The following is a 27,201-nucleotide window of genomic DNA, read 5'->3' as shown; positions in this document are numbered from 1 at the left end:
ACTACTATTGCGGCGACCCTAGGCTCCGTCTAGTTGCAAGGGCTGTTTCCTTTTTTTTTTTTTTTTCGTGTTTTACTTGTGTTCTGTGCCAGCCACTTTGCCCACGACCATAATTCTTTTATCGAAACGGGCGTATTCAGGTCTGAACTCTGTGTCTGTCCGTGATTGGTTCTGTATTTTTCGAGAACATCACTGACCTAACCATCTTCCTGATTGGTTGAAGAAGTGGCGTCCAGAATACGCTTTTTTGGGCCCGCGGATGCGGTTGAAGCAAATGCAAGCTCGCTTCACAGTCTTTACGGGGCTTGAGAGACGCTGCCACGCGACGTCGGGGGCATACGCAGGGAGACCGTCGGCAGTCAGCTATGTTGCGCTGAATACTTTTGATTATATTTCCTGTCTGGATGTAACTAAGCGTAACGCGTTTCTGATGCCCTAGCTGCCAGTACCAGTCATTAAACAAGTTCAGAACTCCGGGACCCCTTGATTGCTTCGTGACCGGGATCACCATGGTACCGTGACGGTGGCGGACAAAACGCGTCGCTGTATACAGTATAAGGCTGGGTTGCTAAACCGGCAACTCTTACGCAATCTAAACCTGCACATGCAGGAACTGACCGATACTAAACGAGAAAAGCCGAGTCTGAAGACAGAAAAAGCCGTGGGGAGAACCTCGAGGTACCGCAGAGACACGAGTGTACGACTTTTCGCCACCTGTTAAAGGTGTTGCCTACGCAGGAGACAGCGCCTTCCAAGCTTTGGTTGTATTAAACTGTTACCTCTTCCGCGCGATGCGTACCCAGACCCATGCGACGGGCGAACAAGTCGCAAGCTAACAGCGCTTTAATAACGAATAAGAATTACTTGCGCTGCGACTGTTGTTCTAGCCAAGCCAAACACAAAGGACAATTACAGAAGCGGCTGTGAGCGGCCGTATCTCCCCCTCTCTCCTCTCCCCCTCACGCACACACACAAACACGCAAGCTATATTTCGCGGCATCTTTTTGTGATTGAAATATGAAGGCGTCATTGCCTCACTGTTTATACCCGGCGTCAATTTCCTTCCTTTTCATCACGCGCATCGCAGTTTGTTTCTTCTCGAACACAAACACACGCATGTTTATATACACATATAAACGCATCCCTCCATATTACGAGACGCAATTTCTGCGAGATACAAACGATCGTCTGCGCGTGCCGCGACAGCGTTTCCTTTCGCAATAAATCAGCACCCTCCTGGGCCCGGTTCGCTTGCTTTCGGGCCGCTCCACTTCCCGGTTGCACGGGACTGCGGACACGCTAGGCGTGATAAACAGACAGACGTACAGCAAGCGCGCGGGCGGCAACGTAACGGACGCCGCCCGTATACGCAGGAGGTACCTGCAGGCGCCACCGAGTGACTCAGCCGCTGGCCGACAAAGGTGGGAGACGTCCATCCATCACCGCCGCCGCCGCCGCGAAGATCAGGGAAAGAGTAGAGAAGGCAGAAACAACAGCGCGCGCGTACATAATTGTTAAATGTTCTAGCTTGCGATGCGTGACCTTGGCTTCAATTTTCTCCACACCACGAAAGTGCACGGGCAACTCTGAAGGTATACAAATGCGGCCGGTGGACGGCGGATTCACGAAAGCCCAAACGCAATGAGCATCACTTTTGGCAAGTACTACACGCGCATCCCAGGCCCATTCTTGCTCGCTAAGAAGGTCTGGAAAGACTCTCGCGGGCAGCGCATTAGTGCAGCGCTGTTTAGCACGCGAGATCACTGGCCGCTGCTCAATGAGTTCTGTTAACTGGCAGGGCGCGGTCAAGCGGCATTGTTGCATGTGACTGCGTCAGTAAATTCAAGGAGAAGGGACGAGGCAAGATGGTCGAGAGAGGAAGAAGAGTGCGACGGAATCGGGAAGGCGACGAGGAAGAAGGGGATAGGGAAAGAAAGAGAGGAGGGATAAAAACATATCTAAAAGGGATGTGAGAGGGGAAGAGAGTTGGATGAATATTAGGGGGGGATGAAGCGAGAGAAGGTAGAACGGGCGGTGACAAGGTGAATGGAAGGACGGAGATGCTATTAGGGACAGTGGAAAGTATGGCGGACTCTGGTACGGATAGAAGGAATGGGGAGGTGGGGAAATAAGAGTGGGTGATGGGGAATAAGGGAGAGAGGACAGCCGAAAAAGCGAGGAAAGGACCAAGGAGAAGAAATGGAGAGAGAGAGTGGGGGAGGAGATTCAGGAGGATAAAGTAAAGTAGTGAAAGACGATTGGGGAAAGATCAGAGGGGGAGGGACAAAAAGAAAAAACGGAGCGCGGGGGCAAGTAAAAGGAGAATCGGTGGGTACGGGAGAGAGCAGGGGACTGAGGAAATAGGCGCGTTGACGGGAGCAGAGGGTCGGAGGGGAAAGGTGTGAGGGGTGGAAAAGGGAAAGAGTAGGGCCGTCACCCGGCACGGGCGGCGCAATGGATGTCTTAACGAGGCAATTAATTAGGGCATCTGGCAATTAAAAAAATATGTTGAGCAGAGACATCACTTTCGCATATATTACAAAATGTTATGGATGCATGAACCTGGGAACAAAAAATGAGCATCGTAGTCCACGTATTGATAGGTTCACATGCTTGGGAATAAAACTCGAACCGCCATTTTTTTAGCCGTCCATGTCGTTATTTCGTCTTCAGCGGAGCTTCTTCTTTGTAGCGTGATGGTCCACTTAAATGAAACAACCGTGATATCTATCGCAACAGGTATCACTGAAGAACAACTCCCCCAAGAAGCTAGCAGTTTTGGTTTCGTTCTCTATGCGGTAGAGGAACTTTTGTGTGACGGCGTCAACTGACACCACCAGGGCCGAAAGGGTTAAAAGGAAAGTGCAAGAGTAAGCGGGGACAGTACAGGGTAGGCAAACGCGTCTGTATGCGGCACCACACGTGTACACACGCGACGAGGCCACCAGACTGACAAACGCGCGCACCGCGAGGTGTCCGAAGTGACGGACGCGCCCCCAGTCGGCCGGCACACAGCGAGGCGCTTCCTTCCTGCGGGTCACCAGGACAGGCACACAGCGGTCCCACCCACGTGCGGTGACACCGGCGACAGTATAAAGAAGCCGCACCCCCGCCGATCGGAAGCGGCTCTTGTGTTCGCGGGCAGCCGGTATATACACAAGCGCGGCCTCTGTTGGCTCTGCCGGAGGGGGACGCACAGCGCTTCCTTCCCCCGTACCCGCGTTTACCGTTAAACGACGCCGCGCAACGCAGCGTCCCGCGTCTCGAGCCGAGGAGCCTTGCTGGCTGGTATGCACAACGCGCTTTTCCCGCAAACTGCCGCACCACTGCTGCGTATACAGTCGGTATTTACCATTGCAAGCAGCCGCTTGAGATCCCTCACACCTCCTTCAGTCACCTTTACACGCAGCCGTTGCACGTCGTCGCTCCGTGTTGTCCTTTCACGAACTCGAAGACGAAGAGCGGGCGACAGAGGCGACGCAAGACACGCCAGTTTGGCTAGCTCGATCGGCTTAATCGTCCCCCCCCCCCCGTATTTTACTGTTTCTTGCTACGCCATCATGCTCCCCGGCGCACTAGAGTGCAACCTTTACACCCCCTCCTTTTTCCTCTGCGATGCCACCAGATTCCGATCGATTTGAACGGACTGGCACTGGCACCGTGACTCCTGTCGTTCTCACGGAACCTCAAAGGAGCGCGTGAGAAGGTGCGGCAGACCCCATTCTGTTTCCCTTGCCCGTTCTGCAATCGTCTGCCGCAACAAGAAACTCGGTACGTCGCGGGCATTTACGATTACCCCGTCTCCTTTCGCGAGGTGAATGTATGTCATCCTCCTTCATTGGCGAAACTGAGCAGCCGAAATCAAAGCGCGTTACTTTGTACGTGAGGAAAGGTTGGCTTTCCCTGGACGCTGCGGGCGTGTTTGCGACGGGGAAACGCGGATTGGAAGGCTGGTGAGCAAAAAAAGAAAAAAGAAACACAACAATACGCGAGATCTGCGTGGCGCGTAAAAACGTCAGCTCGGGCATGTCCCCCCCGTCCTATTTCCAAAGCACACCCCCCCCCCCCGTCAGTGAGAAGAATTCTCGCCGGTAACAAAGCCGGATAGGCGCCTCTAAACCGCAGCGATTAAGGCGTCGTCGGCGTACAGCTAGCATATTCACCGAAGAAGCCCGCCGCCACAATACACATCAACCTCACCCGCACAGCCGTTGCAAGAGCAAAAAGCGCGCGCCCTTCTAACATCCGAAGGCTGAGGCGTCGTTTTTCTCGACTCCAATCAGGCCCGCTACAAGACCGCGGCGTGAGGCCGATCCCGCAAGACGCACGCTACGCATAATAAGAATATGACCGAGTGCGCCTCCCTAATCCCCCTCGGAAGACGGAAGGATTACTACGCGGATGCTGCTGGCGAGCCTGCATCCGAGCAGAGCCCACGGCACAACCGTTGCGCCTCCCGCTACGCCGTACCTCTGCGCGGCGGCGAGAAACACAAAAGCTGCCGTGGCGTGCGTTCAGCCCATCGGTCACACAACGCGCTCAGCGTCGCCGCATGGAAGCGGGTGCACGCAGCCAACGAGTCGCAAAGAATCGGGCCGAACCCAGCCGTATAATAAAATTCGTCCGCGCCACGCGGGTTCGCAAACTTTGGGCGCCCGCGAGCGTGCGCGATGAGCAAAACAGGGCGATAGTTCAACGGGAAATGCCGCCTAACACGAGCTTAAAAAGGAAGGGAAATTGGCTCGAATAATAGGTCACGTTATACGAGCGGATGACACACGAGCGAGATAAAATAGAGCGGGCGAAAAAGAAAAAAAAAAAAAAAACACGATAGAAATAAAGCAGAGCGAGTCGGAATGAGAACCGCGCCAGCATCGCGGAGCTATCAGACAGTCAAATATACACCCGGATTTGCCGTAAGCGTGCGCTGACGTTCAGAGCGGGCAGCAGTCGGGGACGACGCGCAGCAAAGAGCAAGGCCCGCTTACTGAAACACACGCCGGGCGCACGTACGCACGCCCAGTAAAGTCGCGCGAGACCGCAGCAGCAACAACAGGCTTTTGTTTCTCCGGCGACTGCGAGTTTTCAATTTCCGTCTGATACGAAAGGGCGCGCTCGGTGTGGAAGCACACAAAGCCGGGGGATAAGGCAGGGGGGTCTGAAAAAGAGGGAAAACTAGGGCAACTCGCCAAAAAAAGGCCGACCCTTCTCCTCCACCTCCTCCTCCTCCCTCGCCCCCCTCCCTCTTTACATACACACTCTCCTCGATGGCGCACAGCTGGCGAGAACATTGAGCCGCCGACGAGCTGTCCCCCCGAAACTTTATTGCCGCATTTACGGCGCGGCTTTTCCGCTCTGTTGCAAAATCCGGCGGCCTATACGCGGGGATGAAAAGGACACGGCCCTTTCATGGGCAATTCCGCCGCCGCCTACTCCGAATGCCCGGCACCGAGTGAAAGGAGGCGAGCACCGCTTACGGACATCTGAATATCCGGCTCCATTTCGTATACAGCTTCCCCTGAGAGTGGAAATGAAACGCCGCGTTCAATCGTCATAACTTGGAATTGTGCCGCATCCGAATTGTGCGCAACAATTCGGATGCCTCATCCGGCACCTCATCCGTTGATTCATGGCTGAGGCGACGGTAATGACGAAATTGCCTACTTACTCGCAATATCGAAACTCATCGACCGTATCGAGAACAGCTGGAAACAGCTCCGATTCGGCTTTCCTGACTTCCAAAGTTAACGCTTGTCCGCCATGCTCCATTCGCGTGCACAGCGTTTAGCTGGTTAAGAACAGAATCCTTACTTGCGACGGGCAGTGCATTTGATCCGCATACAGCCTACCTATAGCTCCACCAGAACTTCGGAAGCGTTTAGTCGGCAATTCGGTACCCGCTTTATCTTTTGTTGCATTCACAAACAGTTATCTAGACAAAATGTTTGCTTCCAATTGAACGTTTTTTTTTTGTTGTTTCACTCAATTAGTATGCAAGATATGCGTTTAATACGAGTTCCCACGACACAACAACTTTCGCATGTTGTTAGAAGCCGAATGCCTTACAAACTACTTTTTGTGGAGCTACTGAACAACTATGAATAACTGACCACCTCCCAATGCAACTGTAATTGAAAACAAAAACGTACCTACCAGAAAGGGAACATACACTGCCGCAAAAAAACATAAGCCGGGGCCGCTGCCACTGTTTAGCGTATAGTACCAGCGCGAAAACACTAGTCGGCGAACACTGCCTTCCGTCGTTCACTGTACCCGCGGTAAGCGTGCGGCAAGGTAGCGGCAACCATGTCAATAACCATGTATTCGCCCCGAGCGCGAACACAGTCGGCCCCTGGCGGCGGCGGGACGAACCGCTCCTAGTGTGGATGGCGCTCTCGCGTCGTCTGCTTTTTCACGTTGCGTGCGGCGCAAGACGCGAGCTGCACACGACAAAACAACCAATATGTGTGCTCGTTTGGCAGTAAGCAATGACATAGTAACCTCTGCGTGCTCGTTTCCTCTAGAAACGCAATAATCAGCGGCCGTTGCAGGTTAATGCGCTGGTTTAAATCCACGAAACATCTTCGCTCACCGCTTGAGTGTGAAACGTGTTATAATTTAAACATTGCTTCCACACATTGCACTTTTCTTATTGTTGAGTGCAGTCGTCTGCCGTTTCGAGAACGTCGAAGGGTGCTTTTTGAAGGTGGCGTGGCGATTATTTAAAGGATAAAAGTTTAGTACGCGAAACGGGTAAGAAGCGACAAGACCTGTGCATACGCGTGCAAATTCCACACCCTTGTAATATTGCGATGTGTCCTTATAGAAAGAAGAAAGAAACAAAAACATTTACACTGCCCACGACCCGTGCGCTATCGCCCATACATTACCGGACACGTATTTTACACCCGCAAGCGTCTGTGTGATCGTGTCCTTCCCGTACCTTTTCTAAAATAAATACCATTTTTGTACAGTCGTTGGTTACACTCAGGAGGAGGAATAAGCATTTATTCAACTGTATCTATTTGCTAATTTTACGTATTATTTAAATACGTTTCTATGGATGCGCAAGAGTATTTAGGGGGAATGTTTCGGTAAATTAAGCAGTTGTGAGTTTGCGTCAGTCATGTGGCATTTTGTGTCATTTTCATATATATCATTTTCAAATCCGACATGAATCACCTTGTCCAGAAACGTGTCTTACTCAGCATAACCAAATGCCTAATTTGGTCACGTCTTAACCTCTTAAGGTGGACCTAAGTTTAAGGAAAGAGAAGAAAAAACGTAATATATAATGCAGGTTGTTGCCCACATGTGTGTGGGGTGTGTGCCATGACTCGCTGTTTTTTTTTTTTTCCCACAATGCTTGCTTTCAATACAATTTTGAAAAGGCGTCCCACAATTCCTGGACAATCTCGGACCAAAGGGGGGTTAATCATTTTGGAAAATACGTGTACTGCTTTTTCACCGCTACAGAACACGACGCCTAGTGTAGTTTCGATTGTAAATAATACTGAGAACCATAGTTTGGCTTTTCGCGCGCGTTACATGTGTTCTCTTCTCGCTGCTCTTGCAACGTTGGCAGGACACCCCCCCCCCCCTCCCCCTTCCCGAAAAAAAATGAAATGCTCAGAATTTCATTTGTTAACCAATCCTCAATAATTAAATGCCAATACAAAGGCGATATTCAGTTTACAACACAAAATAGTTACCGGGAACCCGTTACGCTGACTTGCAAAGAGAAATAAAAAGGAAATGTAAATAAAAAGGAAACTACATCTGCAACAGCGCAACTTCATTTATTGCCGTCTTTATGGTTCGTAAGCGACCTTATACGTAAGAACGCAAACACATCTCGCTGTTTCAGGCACCTGTTAGATTGTAAAAAGAACGCAAATCGTCAACAGAGCAGCCGTCACAGAAAATTTGTGCTCACTGTGAGGTACCAGAAGCTTGGTTTGCACACTGTAAACCTGCTTGTCACTTTGCGAAAACCTAGCTAAACATGAGATGTTGATTGTACTGCGTGCGTTGACAATTCAATTCGCAAGTTCACTTGCGACGAAAGCCGTAAATAAGTGATCCGAAACCGTTATTCAGCAAACCTTCCTCCAGAGTCACTAAAATTTCATTTAAAAGACACGTTAGAGCGGTTACATTTATATCTCTGCGCTCATCAAAACTCAGTAATTTTATGTTGCCTTTTGAACACCCAAAAAATATCGTAAGCTCTTAGAAGGAATTTCGGGGCAGTTAAGTAGTGTTACCATTTCAGAGCATCCCACAAATGCAAGAATGCGTCATGCTACCAGTGAAAGCGATTGAGATTGCCGCTGTAATCTGAATTTCAGAGATCGAGGCTTCCTGATTTGTTTCTATCTATGCTTTCATTGAAGGCTCAAAGCCATAGTCTGGAAAGATCGAGCTTGCTACGAGCCACAGCGTACAAGTTCATTGTCACAATTACGGCCATTCTGAGATTCCCGATGAGTCGTCGCGTTTTTTGGCGTAATAATGAAAACTGACTGCCGCTTCCATGCTATACATTGAACGTTGAGTAACCGAACTACAGCATACCACTCTTGTTTGCACCTGTCGTGCGCACATACGACGAGAAAAAGGCACGAAGCGCGCCCACAGTGTGCATTCCTACGGGCCGCTCAGCGGAGCATCCACACTAGCAGCGCGACGCTGTCGCCACCTACATGTCGAGCTCGCGGCGAATAAGGTCCCTGGGGCCTTAACTGTGTCAATCTCACAGCGCCGCGTTGTGCCGGCAGCGGCGTAGCTTTCGCAGCGCTTCTAAGCGCACAAAGTGGAGAGCTTCGAGAGCACGTCTCATTATTTACCAACAGCCGCCCTTTCGGGCCCCTTAAAAACCCTCGATCCCTCAGCCGTCCGGGCATTCCTCCCCGACACCAGGTACGCCTGACGCAACAATGGCCAAAATGAGTCAACACCCACCATTCTTCGCCCTGGCCGCTCGTACAGCGGAGATTATCGGCCAAGGTCCCTGCATTCAGCGCCAAGTAGCGCACACGGCATCCATTGTGAGCGCTCCAAAGAAGCCCGCCCGGCCGACAACCTCGCGCGAGCAGACTTCTCTCGGAGTCGCCCCCCGCACTCGTCGCCAGGAATGCACTGGCGGGAAATTTAAAACAAACAGCCAGCGAAACAGGGCCTCGTTTCGCTGCATACCAAAGCGGCGAACGCCTTCTTCTGGCTCCATCCCGCACAGGCTCAAATGAAGTTGCGGATCAGTTCCAAGGCTGATGAAGCTTAGTGCCGTTTCATCCTATAGGCGGTGCCACCCTTCACACTCGCGCGTCAGAGGTTGCAAAACGAACAATTTACCAACACACTCGTCCGTCAGTGCCGCACAGCGTTCCCGCGGCTGAACTGTCCGCGAACAGACGAGAGCTTCCTCCCATGAAGTCTTCCCTTGACGAGGCTGCCTTGACGTCGCTTTAACTTCTCCCTGCACGCGTCAGGTCAGACGCTGGCGCTTCCAGCACTTCAAGGAGACGCCCCACTCGGCGATTCCCGGTGCACGCCTAATGGAGAGCAACACGACTGCGACGCGGACAGCGCGATATGCTGGACTCGTTCTATGCTGGACTGGAGTCGTCCTATACTACACTAAACGCGTGTTCGCCATTTCGGCGCCTCAAAATGGGAAATGGGATTGCTCGAATTATTATCCCTTGCACGCAGAGGGAGGATAAAAAAGGTCAGAGAAGGCAAACCGTTCAGGAGAGGCTAAAGAATGTTGAAAGCGTTGGGGAACGGTGGGAACGTCACTTCCTATTAGCCTGGTTCGGTTGTTCAGAGCTGAAGCAGCATACGTGCTCAGACCTGGCGTTGTTGAGGCTCAGATGAAACGGTTAAAGTGCCCTTTTCAACTACGTTTTACCGAAACGAATAAACTACGTGAAAGAGGCAGGAGTGACGCTAACTGCAAGCGCAGTTCCAGGGAAAAGGAGGTCGGCGCAGGATAAGCTAAACATAGTAGTTTAAACTGAAACGTGCACGCAAGCCAGGGACGCGGAAAACCGAGCCGTACGGCTCGGCCAATTGCAGTCAAAACGGGGCCCACAAGCAGCCCGCTCCGCGCGGCTCACGCGTGACTGTGACTGTGACTGTGACTTTCTCTCTCTCTCTCTCTCTCTCTCTCTCTCTCTCTCTCTCTCTCTCTCTCTCTCTGTGTGTGTGTGTGTGTGTGTGTGTGTGTGTGTGTGTGTGTGTGTGTGTGTGTGTGTGTGTGTGTGTGTGTGTGTGTGTGTGTGTGTGTGTGTGTGTGTGTGTGTGTGTGTGTGTGTGTGTGTGTGTGTGTGTGTGTGTGTGTGTGTGTGTGTGTGTGTGTGTGTGTGTGTGTGTGTGTGTGTGTGTGTGTGTGTGTGTGTGTGTGTGTGTGTGTGTGTGTGTGTGTGTGTGTGTGTGTGTGTGTGTGTGTGTGTGTGTGTGTGTGTGTGTGTGTGTGTGTGTGTGTGTGTGTGTGTGTGTGTGTGTGTGTGTGTGTGTGTGTGTGTGTGTGTGTGTGTGTGTGTGTGTGTGTGTGTGTGTGTGTGTGTGTGTGTGTGTGTGTGTGTGTGTGTGTGTGTGTGTGTGTGTGTGTGTGTGTGTGTGTGTGTGTGTGTGTGTGTGTGTGTGTGTGTGTGTGTGTGTGTGTGTGTGTGTGTGTGTGTGTGTGTGTGTGTGTGTGTGTGTGTGTGTGTGTGTGTGTGTGTGTGTGTGTGTGTGTGTGTGTGTGTGTGTGTGTGTGTGTGTGTGTGTGTGTGTGTGTGTGTGTGTGTGTGTGTGTGTGTGTGTGTGTGTGTGTGTGTGTGTGTGTGTGTGTGTGTGTGTGTGTGTGTGTGTGTGTGTGTGTGTGTGTGTGTGTGTGTGTGTGTGTGTGTGTGTGTGTGTGTGTGTGTGTGTGTGTGTGTGTGTGTGTGTGTGTGTGTGTGTGTGTGTGTGTGTGTGTGTGTGTGTGTGTGTGTGTGTGTGTACACACATTTTACGTGGCTGTCAATCACGAATCTATAAGTCCGCTGTCTATGCACCTAGCTGAAAATGACGGCCAGAGAAAAGCGCGGCACACTTTACTCCCCGATAAAACACACTGGGAGGAAAAGCGCGCGGCCACCTCCTCCGCGCGTCACGCAATCTCGTGGGACCTGTCAGAGAACCTTGACGAAAATTCTACCCGTTCGCGGACACGTTCGCCGGCACACAATGCTAGCGCACAACAGCCGCGGCGTCTTTGTAACAACGCGCTCTATTTCACGCCCGTTGGAGAGTGCGATAGGCAAACGCGAACAGAAAAGCTCTCACCCAAAGCGTGCACGATAGCAAAACCATCAGCAGCTGCAACCACGGAAGCAGCCATTATCATGTCCCCTGTCGGATGAGAACGCATGGGGAGCGATCTAAAACCCGATATACAACCCCTAACGGCTGCTTGTGTACGTGGGTGCGCGCGCGTGTAGATTGACATCCTAGATAACACCTAGAAATTAAGGGAAAATAAGCTTGCTATCGAAAGGCTTTGAATCCCCAACCTTTGAGTTGAAGTTTAACCAAATCAGTGACGGAAGAAGCTCTACTCTCCTCCACTTTTGGGTGGTATTTTTGAGCTACGCTGAAACGGGACCAGCACTCAAAAGTTGGAAAACCTAACCAGGATTCAATATTTCGAGGTTTGATTGACTGTGGGTTTTTTTACGCACCGACGCTACACAGACGATGAGGCGCGCCGTAGTGGAGGCCTCCGGATTAATTTTGACCAACTGGGGATCTATACCGCGCGCCGTAATCTCCAACACACGGGCGTTTTTGCTTTTCGCCTCCATCACATTTCACGTATTCACGCCCAGTTATTGATGAGAACACAGTGTCCGATTCACGTGCATTCGGCGAAATTACGGGGGCAGCAGAAAGATTCCAATTAACTTCAGATTAGAAAAAGAAAGATTCATGCACTTGAAGGTTAGGCAACGCTGCGATAAGGTAAGAATGACGCCTAACCAACGTCGAGCTGAGGGCCCAAACGCTCCCAAGCCTCGACGAAATGAGGTTAAGGTACGTGAGGGCGATAAAACTAAACTAGTTCCTACAGGTGAGGTCAAATAGATGACAATTGCTCCCATTATGCTTATCCTCGGCCACTCCGACAACACGACCACCGTAGAACATGCTCGAACGTCTACGGCGTCAGGGGCCGTCAAATACACCCTGACCCTGCTTTCATGGTAATTGGAAAATTTTTACAGCAGTTGTACGGGGACCATACGGCGCATGCGTGCGGTGTGCGAGTGTCCTCCATGACGCCCACTGTCTGCGTGTCCTTAGCGTCCTGCGTTCGCAATGATTTCACGACTGCTAAAGGTCGCCGATTACTCACGCAGTTTCTCAACGACTGGGTCGGCGGAAAACCCGATTTGAGCCCTAATCAAAGTATGACGCTTCCTGCCCATAGAGCATTGCGCACGCCTCCAGTACACGGAAACCAGAGTGAGCCAATCCCCCCCCCCCCCCCCTGTTTCCCGTATCACGGGGTCCCGCCGAAATGCAGATATTATACACGCAGAGCACTACAATTACAGCGTGCTACCGGCACAGACTGACCTGGCATGAATACACCAAGCTGCAAGAAGCAAATCGCGTTCATTCCGGTTGCGTTTTTGACTTCTTCCAAATTACTTGGCTCGTCTTACGAGATATTCGTGACAGTAATGCCATGTCGGGCCCCGTTGTCAAAACTGCTCTTCTTTGAATCGTCTACGACGCACACAGAAGTGGGATAAGCGCAAGTAAAGATTAAAATGTACGAGAACAAGCAGCGCGTTCGTGCAGATCTTCCTCCGACATCTCTGACAACTTAATTTTTATTCGGGCAGGTAAGGTCCAGGACGACACAAAAGGGGTGAGTGGCCGGCCTCCTTCCTGGCCCAGTCTTGCCCTCTCTGGGGAGCGACCGAGGAGAACGACATTGGAGAGAAAAAAAAAGCAAGCAAAAGCATCTAGCCGAAGCGCCCCATAGTCTAAAAATCCTCTAAATACTGAGTGAATCCTTCAAGAGACGCAAAGAAGGGGTCCACTCCAGGCGATTAGAGTACCTTTTGCGCTTACACAAAAACAAACTGTCCTACTATGGTCAAATGTACATGCACAAAATGAATACTGTGTAGCAATGCGTACAGAACGAATTCTCAAGAGAGGACATATGCCAATCTGTCATCTGCAGAATATGACCAAGAAGCATGCCTACAGAACTGCGCACTAAACAGCTCGGATCGGCGTATGGCGTGCCTGTGTCTTCCGATCCCCCTCACAGCCTTCTTCGTGGAACCGATCACAGACGACCCTACAGGACCCCCCTCGGCGACATTCGAATTTCGTCAGCCACGCCGGCATGGAGTGCCGCCTCCTCAATGGCGCAGCGGGGCTCGGACCGTCGGGGCTCCGCGGTGGCACGAACCAGCAGCACGCGTGCCAGAGAAAGGCGGCGCAACGGAGCATGAGCGCGTCACGTACACAACCAGACCACCGCCACCACCGGTTACCACACAACCAGCTGGGGCTCGCTTTCAGCCGCGCTTCCGGCGGGACGTTACGGGGACGCGGCGGGCGCATGCGCGACACACGCGCTTTGTGCGTCCTTCCCTGGACAACAACAAAGGCGCGGCCGGAGGAACCCTTTGTGCGCGCCCTCGGCCAAGACAAAAAGAGACGCCTCCCACCGGCCAGCGGCGATGAAGTGCCCGGACAAAGGGCTCCCCCGCGGCGCAGAATGCCGCCAGATGCGTCCCCCATCGACGCCAGTCTCGTTTGCATCGCACAAAGCGGCCGCCGCCATGATGCTCCACCCCGACGCCGTGCGGCAGAAGCGATGGGGACAGTGCAACGGAACACGGCAACGTACGGTCAGAGCAGCGTAGAGTACCCTCCGTTCCTCTCGTTACTATCGGGGCGTCCGCTTGAGCACGCACTCGTTTGCACGTCTGTCCGACGCTGTTTTGCAAAAGCCAGGTCTAGAAACGGCAGTTCTTGCGACGTCAGGTGCTGCGCCTACGGAGGTTACAGGCTAAGCACAGGCCCAGGCATGCGTGGCACTACCAATGCATTCCGCCCAATCTGCGGCACTTTCCACGTGGTGCTTAGCTGCGAAGAAGACCGTCAGAGTAATAGGCGGCGAAAAAAATCATCGATAGTCACCGCCTGCCTTCCTCGTACCATTACGCTTTTTCCACCGCAGCCCCTCAACTTCCTTGTTGTAAACCTTCTCTCGACTTCGCTGCTCGGCTTGCCGCTATCCCGAACCGAGAAAAAGCACATGCCTCCAATTCTTCCTACAGGATGCCCCCTGCCCACCCTCCTCCTGGTCTCGCCGTGGTTTTATTCTGGTGTGGTCATTTCAAGCAATCACCCCACTTCTTTCCGCCCCCTCTATCCTAGCTGCCCTCCCGGTGGACGGCGGCGACAACAAAGACATTGCGCAGGGACGGGCGCTTTCGGATGCTGCAGTGTGCTCGGGAGACACAACAGAGATCGGCTCCCGAGCAAACTTGGGCGCGGGCCAGCCAAGAAGGGATGACACCCCACGACGACACAGGGGTGACGAGTGCCCATGACTCCTCGGGACGGAGCCTCGATGGTCACACCGGCTGCATGCTTGCATTGCAGGATGCCTCGCACTGAACCTTATAGGCGCAGGGCATGGGCAATACGACGTTCGGTGTACAATGGGTGAAAAAAAAAACGCGTCCATGGCGCCCAAAAGATCCAAAACGTTACGCTTTTACACGAAGCACAAACGTCGGAAAGTGTTCAGCAGAGTCAATCAGCCGCGATCTTTTAGGGGCGAAGCTCCTAAAGCCATGGGTCTGTCCATCCCTTGTGTCTCGTGGTACGTGACCGCCGCATGCTTTCGGAGGTGTCGCAAAGTGGGCCGCGTTGCACGCGCAAGAACCGGCTGCAACCGGCAGCGCAAACTCGGAACCGGGAGCGCGAGCTTGTCTGTGTTCGCCAACGGAGGCGCGAGCGCACGTGCACTGCGAGGAGGAGATCACGCAAGAGATCACGCCACGAACGCAGGCAGTCGTTCTCGGAGATCGAACGAGACGCACGGACCTTTGCTCGTTTCCTCTCGTCTTGTTCGGGCACAAGTTCGCCCTAAATAAAAGTTCTTTCTTTACCGTTGTGTCCCATCCTACGTGACAAATTGTGGTAGAGGTGCGGGGTAGTCCTCGATGGCGCGGGGTCTTTCACCAGGTCTGGGCCTGGGAGCATTGACTCCGAAAATAAAAGTTGATTTGTACAATGTACGCACACAGTCTTACGTCTTTCTTAATAATGTAATGGGCGAACTTTCACGGGAGAGTTACGGTTACCGATGATCTCCCCCTCTCGAGCTTCGCCCCACTTATCATTCATTCCGTGGATATGGCGTGATTTTTTGTCTCTCTCCAGAAGGAGTCCGTATTGTCCCGGTATAAACAAAACTACTAGCAGAATTGCTTATTTACACAGGCGAACTTGTGCCCACAAGCGAGCTGCGAACGTCTAGCCTTGGCCGAACTCTCGAGCTCTTCTTCTCCGGCTCCCTTTCTTCGTCGTCTTCGTCTCCAAAAGTTATCAGCTGCTATCCCCCAAGTTGGGTATTTGGGTATGTGGAGAAACAAGAGCGGTTGGTTAATGCCTGCCCAGGGCATGGCGTTCAAGTTCAAACTCATTACCAGCCGTGGCAATATTGTCTAATAATACCACTGCTCCATTCGGCAGCCACTGCGCTGTTTTTTGCCTTGGGAACATTTCCAACAAGCTTACAGTCTCTGGGGTCCGTGACCACAGCACGCCTCCTTGTTTTGCTCAAAATAACCAGCGTTCGATAAGTGGTTCAATACACTCCATTCCGGCCCCGTTGCGTTCACCAATAAGGATCATAAGTGTTATTGGCAAACTTTCCCGCAACGCGACGTGAGCGGTGGCGTCGTCTTTGAGGGGCCAGCGCAGAATAATCGACGTATCCACTTCCTGCTACCAATCAAGCGCAGCGATCACAGGGAGCCTGAGGCACCAGTGCTGTTGCAAAGTCACGTTAATTGGTGGCAGCTATTGCCGACGGCAGCAATAACGCAAACTAGCACCTATGACGTCATAAGGGGAGTGAGATAAACTGGATCTGTTTCCCAGATTATCCACCCTACTATTAGATGTCTGCGTATAACCGTTAATCTAACAGGGCAATCTTTAAAACGAGCCAACCGAATGTGTTTTGTCTTTTGAACTGTTGCATAGACACAGGTCCCGTAGGTGCCACGCCTATTCAAACTACCCGAGATCGTGCATACGGCGCTGCGTTTTGTCGCCATCTGATATGCTGCTTGCAGATGTAAGATTCAAATACGAGATTTTATGTACAGTAGCAGGACGCCCCGGCCCACGAGACGCCTTTGCAAGCGGTTAAAAGTGTGAGGCCTCCTCGACTATGCATGCACATTAAACGTTCCATTTATACTATCATCGTTTGGGTAACAACACAGTCCGTTTATCTAGTAAAATGACACGCGTTTTAGGAAAACCTTAACTTACGAAAGGTGCACCTGTCAGACTACTTTGCAAGTTTCTCGTTTTAACGAACAACATCCCCGCACTTCCCATCAGTGATCACCCCGAATCCGGTAAACTGGAATGCGTGGTTTAACGCGCAGAACACTGGGGGACTCTGCGGTGAGTAACATTGACAAGTCAGGGATTAATTTACATCATGAGGAGCCCTTTACAGAACCCACCTGTCCGCATCTCGTGCACTTAAGAATTTATATATTTCCACCTCCACGGCTACAAGAACAGACCCGCTACTTCGCGTCCTAGGGGGCAGCACACTAACCCCAGCGGCACCGCGTTTAATTCACCCCGAACTCGATCGCGATCAACGTCACAGCAACCTTCGCGGAGCCGGGCACCAAGAGTTACTATTAATTCCACAGGGACACCTGGATAACGTACATGAGTAATAATTCGAAGACGAGCACTAAAGCTCATTTCTAGCATTCTTTTTCGCCATGGAACTTAACGTGTGCAAAAGCCACGTGGTTGGCCTTGAAGAAAACGCAAGCGACGCATTGAGAAGAGACAGGGGGACGCGGTGTGTGTAAACTCTTATGCGACTCAAATGGCCTGGATGGACCTTTTTTGAGTAGCGCACTGCGCATGCGCTACTCTCGCTCCCAGCGGCCGATACGCCATTATTGGGGGGCAAAATGTAAACAAAACGACGCCATATTGGATATGCCAGTTGCGAACGTCGAGCCAGCTAATTGCTGCTGCTCCGTTTTCCGAGCCCTGAAAGCGGCCGACATGCAGGCATTACGGCTGCCATCGGAAAATTTCTCTGCCACCAAAACCATGCGTGGCGCCTGGGACGGCTTCCTCAACTGCGCGGGGCCGCGTTCTTCTATAATGCCCCCAAGTGTGATTCGGGCGGCCACAGCTAGATGGCCCACACTACTGGAAAAAGTCCATTTACTATAATCGTTTCAAGAGGAAGTTGGAAATAAAAATGACAGCAGCGGGGGCAACGCCTTCCGAATTGGCGGTCGAGCGCGACCATTAGCCCTTCCCCGACAGAATAACGGCACGCTGGCGAATGCGTTATTTGCATACGAAGCGAAAAGCAGATTACGACCGATCGCGCATTATACCCCAGCGCGAAAGGATTCAAACCCGTTTCCTGCGTCGTTCTAACGTACGGCTTGGACTGAACGCCTTCGGTGATGCTGAATGCAAACAGCCCACCCACAAAAGTCTCGTAAATGGTTTTCAGTGTAAGTGTCGTAGCTACGCAGGCGAAGTGTCTTTGGGCAATCGTGCGGCCAAATAATGTAACAGATCCCAAACGATCCCCAAATGCACCACGACACGTGTGTGTTTACCAACGGATCATCGCGTAGTTTCTGATTGCCCACAGCCCCTGAGATGGCCGTAAGCGCTCCTTTCTTCAAAACAACACATCGCATAAACTACGAATTAAGTAAATAATGAAAACGCTGTGACGCCCTTGTCGATTTTTATTCAAAATGGATGCGGGTCACGCGAAGGATGAGTGACAGCGAACCGTATTAGCGAATTGAGAGGGACACTCACCCTAATTGCTGAAAGCCTTCCAAAGAAAAAAGAGATAGGAAACCTGGATTATTGAACAGCTTTTATTTCATTAGGTTGCCCGCCCAGATTGGTAAGTCCAAACACCAACGAACTAAATATTTGATCGAACTGCACACCGTTCTACTTCCCTATACAAATGGGAAAAATTCAGCAAGCTTGTTCAAGTGAAGCGAGATTTTAACCTGCTAAATCTACAGTGTCCACCCTAGGCGTGACAAATTATGCGTGCTGGTAGAACTTCCTGTCAACTTTCCATGCAATAAATTATAAATCCATTCATTCAATCATAGTGCAGTAGCAGTCACACATTCGACGCTCGCCAAGAGGCAAAGGTACCACACAAAATTCGAGCAAGCTGGACGTCGCAGCCCAGTTATTACTTATTTCCGCTCGTCCAGACGCAGACAGGCTCGGCCCCCAAATTAAATCGGCCACAAAATCAGCGTACAGAAAAATAAACGTCTTCCATCCCATCGAGAAGACCCCTCATTTGCCGTAATCTCCTCCGGCTTTTGTCGCGCGTTCTACAGACTCGATGAACACAAAAGGACATATTTGCCGAAGAGATCGATCTCTGCCACCCATCCCGGCGCCTTAGAAAGCCCTTAATGACTCGGAATTAACTCGGACGACGCAGCCGCGCGCACGCCCTGTGGGTGCCGTCTTGCGGTGGCTCTTAGCGCTGGGCCCGCCCCGTGCACCGCCCCGTCTCTTTTTTTCATCAAGCTCCCTGCGCGCACTGCTGCACTGCAACAGCGGCGACCACTGCATGACGCACACTCGTCTCGATGCCGCTGCCTTGGCAGGTCGACAACCCCGCTGCCGCGCTGAGCCAGCGCAGCGAGCGTGTGCGTGCGTCCGTGTCCGAGGCCGCGGGGTGCAAAGCGGCCCCGAGCGGTGTCGTCACCGCGCCACCGGGAGAGCGGGCCCGGGGTGCTGGGACGCCCTGGGAGGAGGAGAGGGCGGTGGGGGCTCCCCTTTCGGCGATCGAAAAGCCGATCGTCATCGGGCGACGAGCGCGGAAAGGAACGGCGGGTGCAGTGCCCGCCGGTGCCGGGCCGCTCCCTGCGACGCGCTTACGACGCTGGCGACGGTTAATATAAACGGCCAATTGCCTTTAGCGCTAAGAGGATGTCGATGGCGCTGTTTGGCGTCGATTGAGAAGTAAGAGGGCCGAATAAAGCTGCCCAGAGTCGACCACGGAACTCGCAAACCGTGCGAAGAGCTCAATCTCAGAAACACGTTCGCCTACAATGGCGTGGTACAGAGCAGCCCCACTGATACGTATAGTGGGGCTGCCAACTTTCACTGATAACGCCAACTTTCACTGATGATAGGGCGGTGACCCCGCTAGTTAGATTAATAGTTAATTTAAACCACAAATTAACAAAGTTTAGCGTATTAATCGCACGGGTATCACTTGAGAGAAAAAAAAAAAACACGCAGGCACTTCACGCAAGTAAGCTGAGATGCTCCCGTGCGACACGAACCCGAAGACGCAGGCGGGTCCGTACGCCCGTCGCGAACAGCTCTCATACACCGCCCACATTTATTTGCCGCCATTTCGAAGTGATCGCTCAGGGCAGCGGCGTCGGTCAATGCAGGACGCATGTCGTGCGGCGCCGGTCGTCCTCATTATTAACCGTTTCCCGCGAATACACAGCTGACGTGGCGTGACGCACGCGGGACTCGTCGGCGCATACAGCGCGTGTCAGCGATACACAGCAGCCGGCCCGGCCCAGCGGCACAACAGCGGCGACCATTTATAATGGCTCTGACGACAACGCGATGACGACGCGACACTGCAGCAGGCCCCGGTGGCGGGCTCTTGCGAAAGACGCCTCCGTGCCGACGACCCCGGCGGCCCGGCCGGCAGTTTGCACCACACGAGCCTCGGCCCGGGTTTGCGCACTGCGCTAATGCCCTCCGGGCAGGACGGGATAAAAGAGGGACGTGCGCTGGGCCGGACTGCACTGCCGCCGGTCCAAGGGAGGCCTCAAGGTCGCAAGTCCGCTCTTCCCCACTCCGCCCACCGCCCCCGTACGCTCTTGTGCCCTTCTCCATTCAACGAGTGCAAGGCCGACGCGACGTACGCAGGGTTCCTACTGTGGCTGGAAGAAAAAAAAGGAACATGCTTCGTTCCCGCAGAAGGAGACAAAAAGGGCCACTTACTACTGCCGGCGGCGTCGCTGCGGGCAATCTGGTTTCGCAGCGGTTCTGTGGGAAAGATGAAGAAAAAGAAGCGAGCGTTTGAATGCAGCGTATGAGGGAAAGACATCTCAACTAACACGGGGCTCTCTAATCTAAGGCGTGGTGGGTGTGAGAGAAACGTGCAAGCAGGTTGCGAAGAAGGTGCAGTAAAATGCTTTCTTTCAGCGCGTGGCTGGTGCTGCGGCTAGCAAGTCGAAGTGCGCGTCCATTAGAGTCCCCGGGTCAACTAACTGCAGATCAGCTATAGTATACGGTAAGCACCATAGAAAGGCCGACATGTCTCGAAAATTGGAGTAAAAGAAGGGAGGAGGGGACAAGGGGAGGGCCGACTATTCTAAGCGTGTACTTTCGCGTAAATGTAAGAAAGCCGACGCTGCTCGACGCATAGATCTCGCAACATGGAGAGTTCGCGAAAGAGCCGTCCCAATGCAAGGCGTTCATTCAACTAAAACCATCAAGGGTCTGTAAAAAAAAATGGATGCGTCATCCCGACCCTGCGACTGGATATGTCCAGCGAAGTTGCTGCAACACCACTGCCCCTGCCGAGTGGGGTATATGCGGACTGCTTTATTGAATTTGGGTATCGGTAGGGACAATCGCTTTGCGGCCAAGCACACCGTACAAATTCAGACCCGATTTGTGCGGTTTGCTTGGTTGATAAGGGTCGTTGTAGCACGCGACTCCAAAGTTGTCCAAGACAAAAGATGCGAGGAGCGGTTTTTTTGTGGGTTTCGCAACGTCAACCTTAAAGTCGCCAACGATAATGCCTGGTGGGTCTCTCCCGCGCATCAGCCGTGCTGGAATGGAGCTGAGTGAGGTATTGGAGCCTAGCTCTTTCAAGTTAAAGCTGTATTTTGTCCTCGTGGCCCCTCGAACGGTGAGCCAAGCGACGTGACAAGCAAGGTCAAAATAATTGCAGCTCACGCTGCCGGTACGCGTCAGCGTCGTCGGACATCAAAGATCAACGAAAGGGAAAACATTGGCCAATACAACTTTGCAGGTACAAACGCTGCTCGGTGGTGAGTTTTTGCACACACGGACGCGCGGACAATCAATAATAATTAAAAAAAACACGACGAACCAGACCCCAGAAGTTTCACTGCAACATGCCCCGGCAAGTAAATACGGATTTTATATCAGACGGTTCGTAGTGATTCCCCTAAGAAGTAAGCATATCAAAACGACACGAACACTTCCTTCGATTGCACCCTTCAGCGTAGACCGAGAGCGTGGAGTGCAGGTTTTCAACCTGAAGAAGGTTTTGCTGCGACACTCGCTCCGAGGCTAGACAGATTTAGTCACGTCATTCAGAACAAACAAACAAAAAACTTCGCACCTTTTCCTAGCGTCAACAAACGCGTTCATTCATCTCGGACTTGCGGGAAAGCCATCCCTCCGCCCTCGAAGATTGTAGACGACATCGCGAAAGCGCATTAGAGAATTTTCGCAACGCGACCCAGTAAAGGCAGATGAGCGGCGACGCAAAGGATTCACGCGAGAGGCGGGCGACAACGCGTGAACGAAATGTCTCGGCTCGATAACCTCGCCGTGTCGCTTTCGACAGCCCCGAGAACGATCATTAATCGAGAACCGAAGTGTCGAAAACCCCTTTTCCGTCCCGACGGCGGCGAGCGCTGCACTGCTCGGGTGCACTGTGCTGCCGGGTGGGGCAGGCATCGGCGACTCGGACGAGCGTGCACGCGCGAGCTTGTGAAAGCGCGCGCAAATGCGCTCGTAAATAGCAGCGCCGGAGCAAAGCGTTCATTAATCTTCATTTGGCGGACACGGTGGGAAAGGGAGGGAGACACATATGGCCAACGCGAACAATGGCGCGAAAGAACTTCGAGTGCGCATATAAACGCATTACTGGGCGACGACCGCCGAGAGTGAGAACGGGACTCCAGACAGCGAACGCCTTGCGCGACGACGTCGAAGTGGCACTGGCGAATCTGATCGCGCTCCATCTGCTGCTGCCCTCGCTAGGAAGCCTACCTATGTGATTGCGGGTCCCAGTTCCTTAAACTTACGGACGAACTCCCGGCGCGTGTACATGGCGGCATTGACTCGCACGGGCGAAAGTGTCGCGTGGTGCAACTATATATAGTATGTAAAACGAGTAGACACTGCATACCCTAGAAATCCGAAGCATTTTTTTAAGTGAGCGATGACGTAAACAAGGGGTTGAGGGAACTTTTCTCCTTGACAGCCTTCAAGGCGGCACGAAATAAAAGCGGGGAGGAAGTAGTGTACGTGATCGAACATCAGCAGGAGGACCAACAGATATGAAACTGTCAGGGCCGACTCTACAAATGTTACCGTTTTTACAAAGCCGTTGCAAGCGCCGAACCACAGCCGCTTGCTACTCATTAGTCATTACCCACACTTTTGTGTCGATTACGAAGTCGTGTACGCAGAAGTCGTATTATTCGGCTGGTTGGCGTCCCGGCATGCGTTATAAAGCGTCGATTTGAAGAGTGTCGGTGATAGCGAAGCAAGGGGAAATCGCGAGAATGCAATTTTTTACGCAAAAATCGTGGTTCCGAGGCGAAAACGCGCGTCAGCCAGCGAGGCGCGCGCACGCACATTGATTCTGTTCGGCAGCGCCGGAGTCTCCGGCCAATGCCGAGCGTTTCGCAACCCAAATTGGATATCCACGGGGCGGCGATTGTTGTTGCCGGGGAAATATGGCGCTTCCTCGCCCGCGTTCGTTTTCCCCGCCATTTGGCCCGTCCACAGATCAACGAGGCGCGGACAACGACAAGGCTTGCGACACGGCCGCTTTCAAAGAGCGCGACGACAAAGGGACGCCGGGCCGGGCAGGGGGCAATGAACCGCCGATTTAATTCCATCCGTTAGAGGCCGTCGCGGCGGCGGAGGTTGCGCAAGGAAGAGCAGACTTCCACGCGGGACGTATATACGTGCGCCCAATGTGCCGGTCGCGCCACGTGTCTCTCCTCGTGGGAGGGAGAGCTGCAGATCGACGACGACGATACCTGCGATCCCGCCATCTCGGGAGGATATTAATTACGCGACCGCGCCATAGATTTCCGACGGGAGCCGTTACATACCAGCTAAGGTACACGAGCGGCGCCGTCCGATCAATTACTAAATCAAAAGAGGAAGGTCGCAGGCAGCGAACGGGGCCGAGGAAATTTGGAGCGAGAGTGGAATTGTCATCCTGGAAGAAACACAAATTATCCAATCAGCAGTAAAAGAAAAAAAAAACAAGGAAAGAAGAAAGAAGTCGTGTCAAAGACCGCTGCAGAGAGGACGTACCCGCCTGTGTGCCGGCGAACTTTCGCCACGCGCGCAATAAGCGGCCGCTCAACCCCTCTCCCCTTGCGATGCTATGATGCTCTCATTTTTATTACTGCTGCCCGACTCGCCGCCGCCGACAACGGAAAGCATGTGTTTAAGCTGTCGTCGTCTCCACACATGTCATCCGAGCCATCATTAATATGACAGGTTCTACCTACCGCGGAGCAAGTTATACAACCTCGGCAGGTGGAGCTATCCGGCCGGTGAAATAGCCCTAACAAGTAACAAAAAGAAAACACTTTTGATGCTCCGAGACAGCGTTACGTAGTTGCCGCTCGTTCAGCTCATGTAACAGCGCTCAATATAACATAGCAATCCCAGGGCGCGCTCAACTTCGGTCGCCGGCATCGCGTTGGAGGGGGGAAAGGGGGGGAGGGGGGGGGGGGGAGAGCTTTCTCCGTGCTTTTGTCATGAAGAGCCGCAAATTGTGGCAGCGTTGTTGTACGCAACTCCAGCGAATCCCAGCTTCTCAAATAATCTTACGTACTCTGTATATGAATTGTGACATTGGTCGTACTGCTCCGCATCCTACAGCGATCGTCCCCGCGTTCAGTGCCGTGGACGTCGCTCTTGGCGTAACCGAGCGAACGTGGGTGGACGGCAGGGAGCGAACGCTGAACGCAGCAGAGAATGAATGAAGGCGATCGCAAAGAGGCCACGAGGAAGGCATCTAGTGGATGAACACACAGCGGAACCATTGAGAACAAGTAGGAAAGCGGAAAGCCGAAAGAGACGCGCTCTACAGCGGCGTCCCGCTAAGCCATGGCGCCAGGGTAGCGCGCTGTAGTCTGTTCGCCTGCGACTTCGTCCAATACCATTATTCGAAACGCAGTGCGGCCTGAGCAGAGGACTGTCTGCAGCGAATAAGACAGCGCCAGAGTGGTCTGTACGTTACTGTACAAGACAGCGCCAGAGTGGTCTGTACGTTACTGTACAATCACATGCGTTGCATTTTGGTTATGGGTTGCATTTTCGACAAACGGCCAGTCTCAAAACATCGTGAATGCAATTTCGCTAAAATTAAATGGCGAAAAATACAATTTTAAACCGTGACACAAACTGAATCGCCTGGAGAACTTGACGTCCGTGGTCTACAAGCTATCACGAACGTACGAGATTAAAACCGCCGTTGTATACTTCACGTCAATTATGACGTTTCAACGATAAGTCCCCGAACTAAAATAAAATGTATTTCCGCTTTCGTGGTTCGCGAGGCGATTAGTCAATTTGCAATTCAAGTCCACCGCGTGACAGAGCGTCCATCGGGTGAGGCTGATAAAAGTAAAAAAGACTACGTTTCACTGCGGATGGGAACGGAGGCGAAAGGCATTTAATAGCAAATTTATGGGCCCCAGGATTTCTACAAAATATGACAGTACACTTTAACCACTGCACGGTTATGCTTCCAGCATTTGTACCAGAGGAATTTTTATCTCGGGAAGTTGCAAACAAGACGAGTACGCGTACATAGCTGACATGTTTCTCACGCTACGAAGAGGAACAGTGGACTCGTAGAGATGCCCGTAGCAAGGAATGATTCCGCCGCATCACGATAATTCCACGAGTACGCCCTAGAACGCTTATCAGCACCCCTCTAAACGAGAACGCACTCCGCCCGTCAAAACCGCTGAACACCGGGAGAAACAGAGATCGCAAAAAGAACTGTTCCGTACGCACGCTGAGCGTGCACGCCGACGTACACTTCCCGTGGGAAGGCGCCGCACGGCACAATAAAGTTGTCGCAAAAGTCACTACACCGAAGGACAAAGACATCGCACGTGGCTTGCCAAAACACAAGGGCGGGCATACGAAGCGTCACGTACACGTACAGTCCCACGCACACGGAGCACCAGGCGGCTCAGGCCTCCGCGAACAGCGAAGTCATTTGCACTCTGCTGTCACTCGCCCTCTCTCCTTGGCCCTCGCATTGGGCGCTGTCGGGAGCCGTCAACGCAAAGGTCGAGATGACCGCCAGAGGCCACAGCGCGGGTTCAACAACCAGATTTTCGCCGAACAAGCTGGCCCCCTAATCAGCGCCGCTCAGCACCTCGGACCAGCGAGCTTTCCGCCGCTAGCGAGCTCACCCACGAGTCACGCTCGATTAACGAGCAATAAAGGGAGAAAGGAGCCATGCGTAGCGTTTTCTTTCACCGGGCGGCAACGTGGTAGGCGCTTTTAGCACACACGTTACTGCCAGCGCCGTGCAGTCTCCGCTAATAAAACTGTTAACTCTCCATATCGCTCCTCTACAAAGCATGTTCGCGATATCGTTATTCCAGGCTGAGTTGTTACTCCGCCCTAACAGCCGCCGGTGTGGACGAGACGGAACACATCTGGCTTTCCATCGGCTTCTATACTGGAGGGCACGGCTGTAGTTGCATTTAGTCATCCACTCACTTCGTGGCGCCTGCTTTGTGCTCTAACTCCGCGGAAGCTGACAGCATGTTCACTGCACTTCAGGAGTTGAGGAAAACGGCGGCGCTACGAGCAGCAGCCCCGAACAGACGTGGTGTACATCGGCTCCGCTAACTTTCACGCAAACATGCGGTGATCTCGGAGCGCCCTTTAATCACAGGGATCGTCGCATTCCGTAAGGCCTGGTGGTAAACCAGACGCCCACCTTGACCCCGTGGGTGAATTACGTTTCGTCATATGTCTACAGATCGCAGACTGCAGCTAGACCAAACGCCGGGCGAACCCAAGCACAGGAGCTCCGCCCTGCCGGAGACCTCGGGCAGCGACGACGATAAAACTACAGTCACTATGTTCTTAAACAGCGCCTTAATAAACACAAACCTGGCCCCTGTCAACGCAGAAGGCGGTCACACGTCCTTTACTTCATCGAGATATTTTCGACAGCCGCCCAGCGTCGGAGACAGCGCCCCGCGGACTTGGCCAACCCTGCAAAACCACATCGTGTGACCGCACCCGAGCGATCCCAGCCGCCTACAAGTAAGCCCCTTCTCAAGCCAAAACCGCTCCAAAAGGACGATTTTAAATCGGTATAACGACCTCCCGTGCTGTACGACATCCAGACACCAGATTGTGAACGAGACGGCGAGAAGCAGAAAGAGCCTGCAGCCAGCTGCTGTAAGAACCCATTTGACCTCTAAGATGATGACTGTTCCCCGGCATACGAAACGCGGGTTAGTGTCGAGCCACAAAGCCATCCGACCGAGTTCGGTTGTCTTCGATCAAACTTTCTTTTGCTTGATTAATGTCACTGTGGCGCGCTGCTCCGAGTTCCACCGCACCCGGCCCAGGAGTAAAAGCTGTTCGAATCGGCTCTGGATTTCGGGCACCATTTGTTGTCACGGCAATGGCACTGCAGTAAGATGCCGAAAACGAGAGCTTGCGTTAGTTGCGCCGCGACGCTAGATTCGGCTGAGTTCGCAGCAACCATACGCACGCACGCAGGTCGGCTCACTCAAGCCACCAAGTTAATAGATCCAGACCAAACTCGCTCCGGTTGGGACCACGTATGGGGCGGTCATAGGAGAGAGAGGGAGGAAGCGAAAGACAGGG

At 52.7% G+C, this 27,201-nt stretch overlaps 1 protein-coding gene across 5 annotated transcripts in view; it reads right to left on the bottom strand.

Moving 5' to 3' along the window:
* LOC144179285 (uncharacterized) overlaps positions 1-27,201 on the bottom strand; it is a 237,133-nt gene that overhangs the window by 146,997 nt on the left and 62,935 nt on the right. For all 5 annotated transcript variants that reach the window (XM_077707578.1, XM_077707579.1, XM_077707583.1 and 2 more), the window contains one exon: positions 20,320-20,364. In XM_077707578.1, the coding sequence (XP_077563704.1) occupies positions 20,320-20,364 (45 nt within the window). The remainder of the gene's footprint in view (positions 1-20,319; positions 20,365-27,201) is intronic.

The sequence above is a fragment of the Haemaphysalis longicornis genome, unplaced genomic scaffold (genome assembly GCF_048455015.1).
Source record: "Haemaphysalis longicornis isolate Haplotype H1 unplaced genomic scaffold, Haemaphysalis longicornis Haplotype H1 scaffold_4, whole genome shotgun sequence".
NCBI classification, from domain to species: domain Eukaryota; kingdom Metazoa; phylum Arthropoda; class Arachnida; order Ixodida; family Ixodidae; genus Haemaphysalis; species Haemaphysalis longicornis.
Note: the sequence above shows the minus strand (reverse complement) of the source record. Positions and strands in the feature narration are given on the sequence as shown.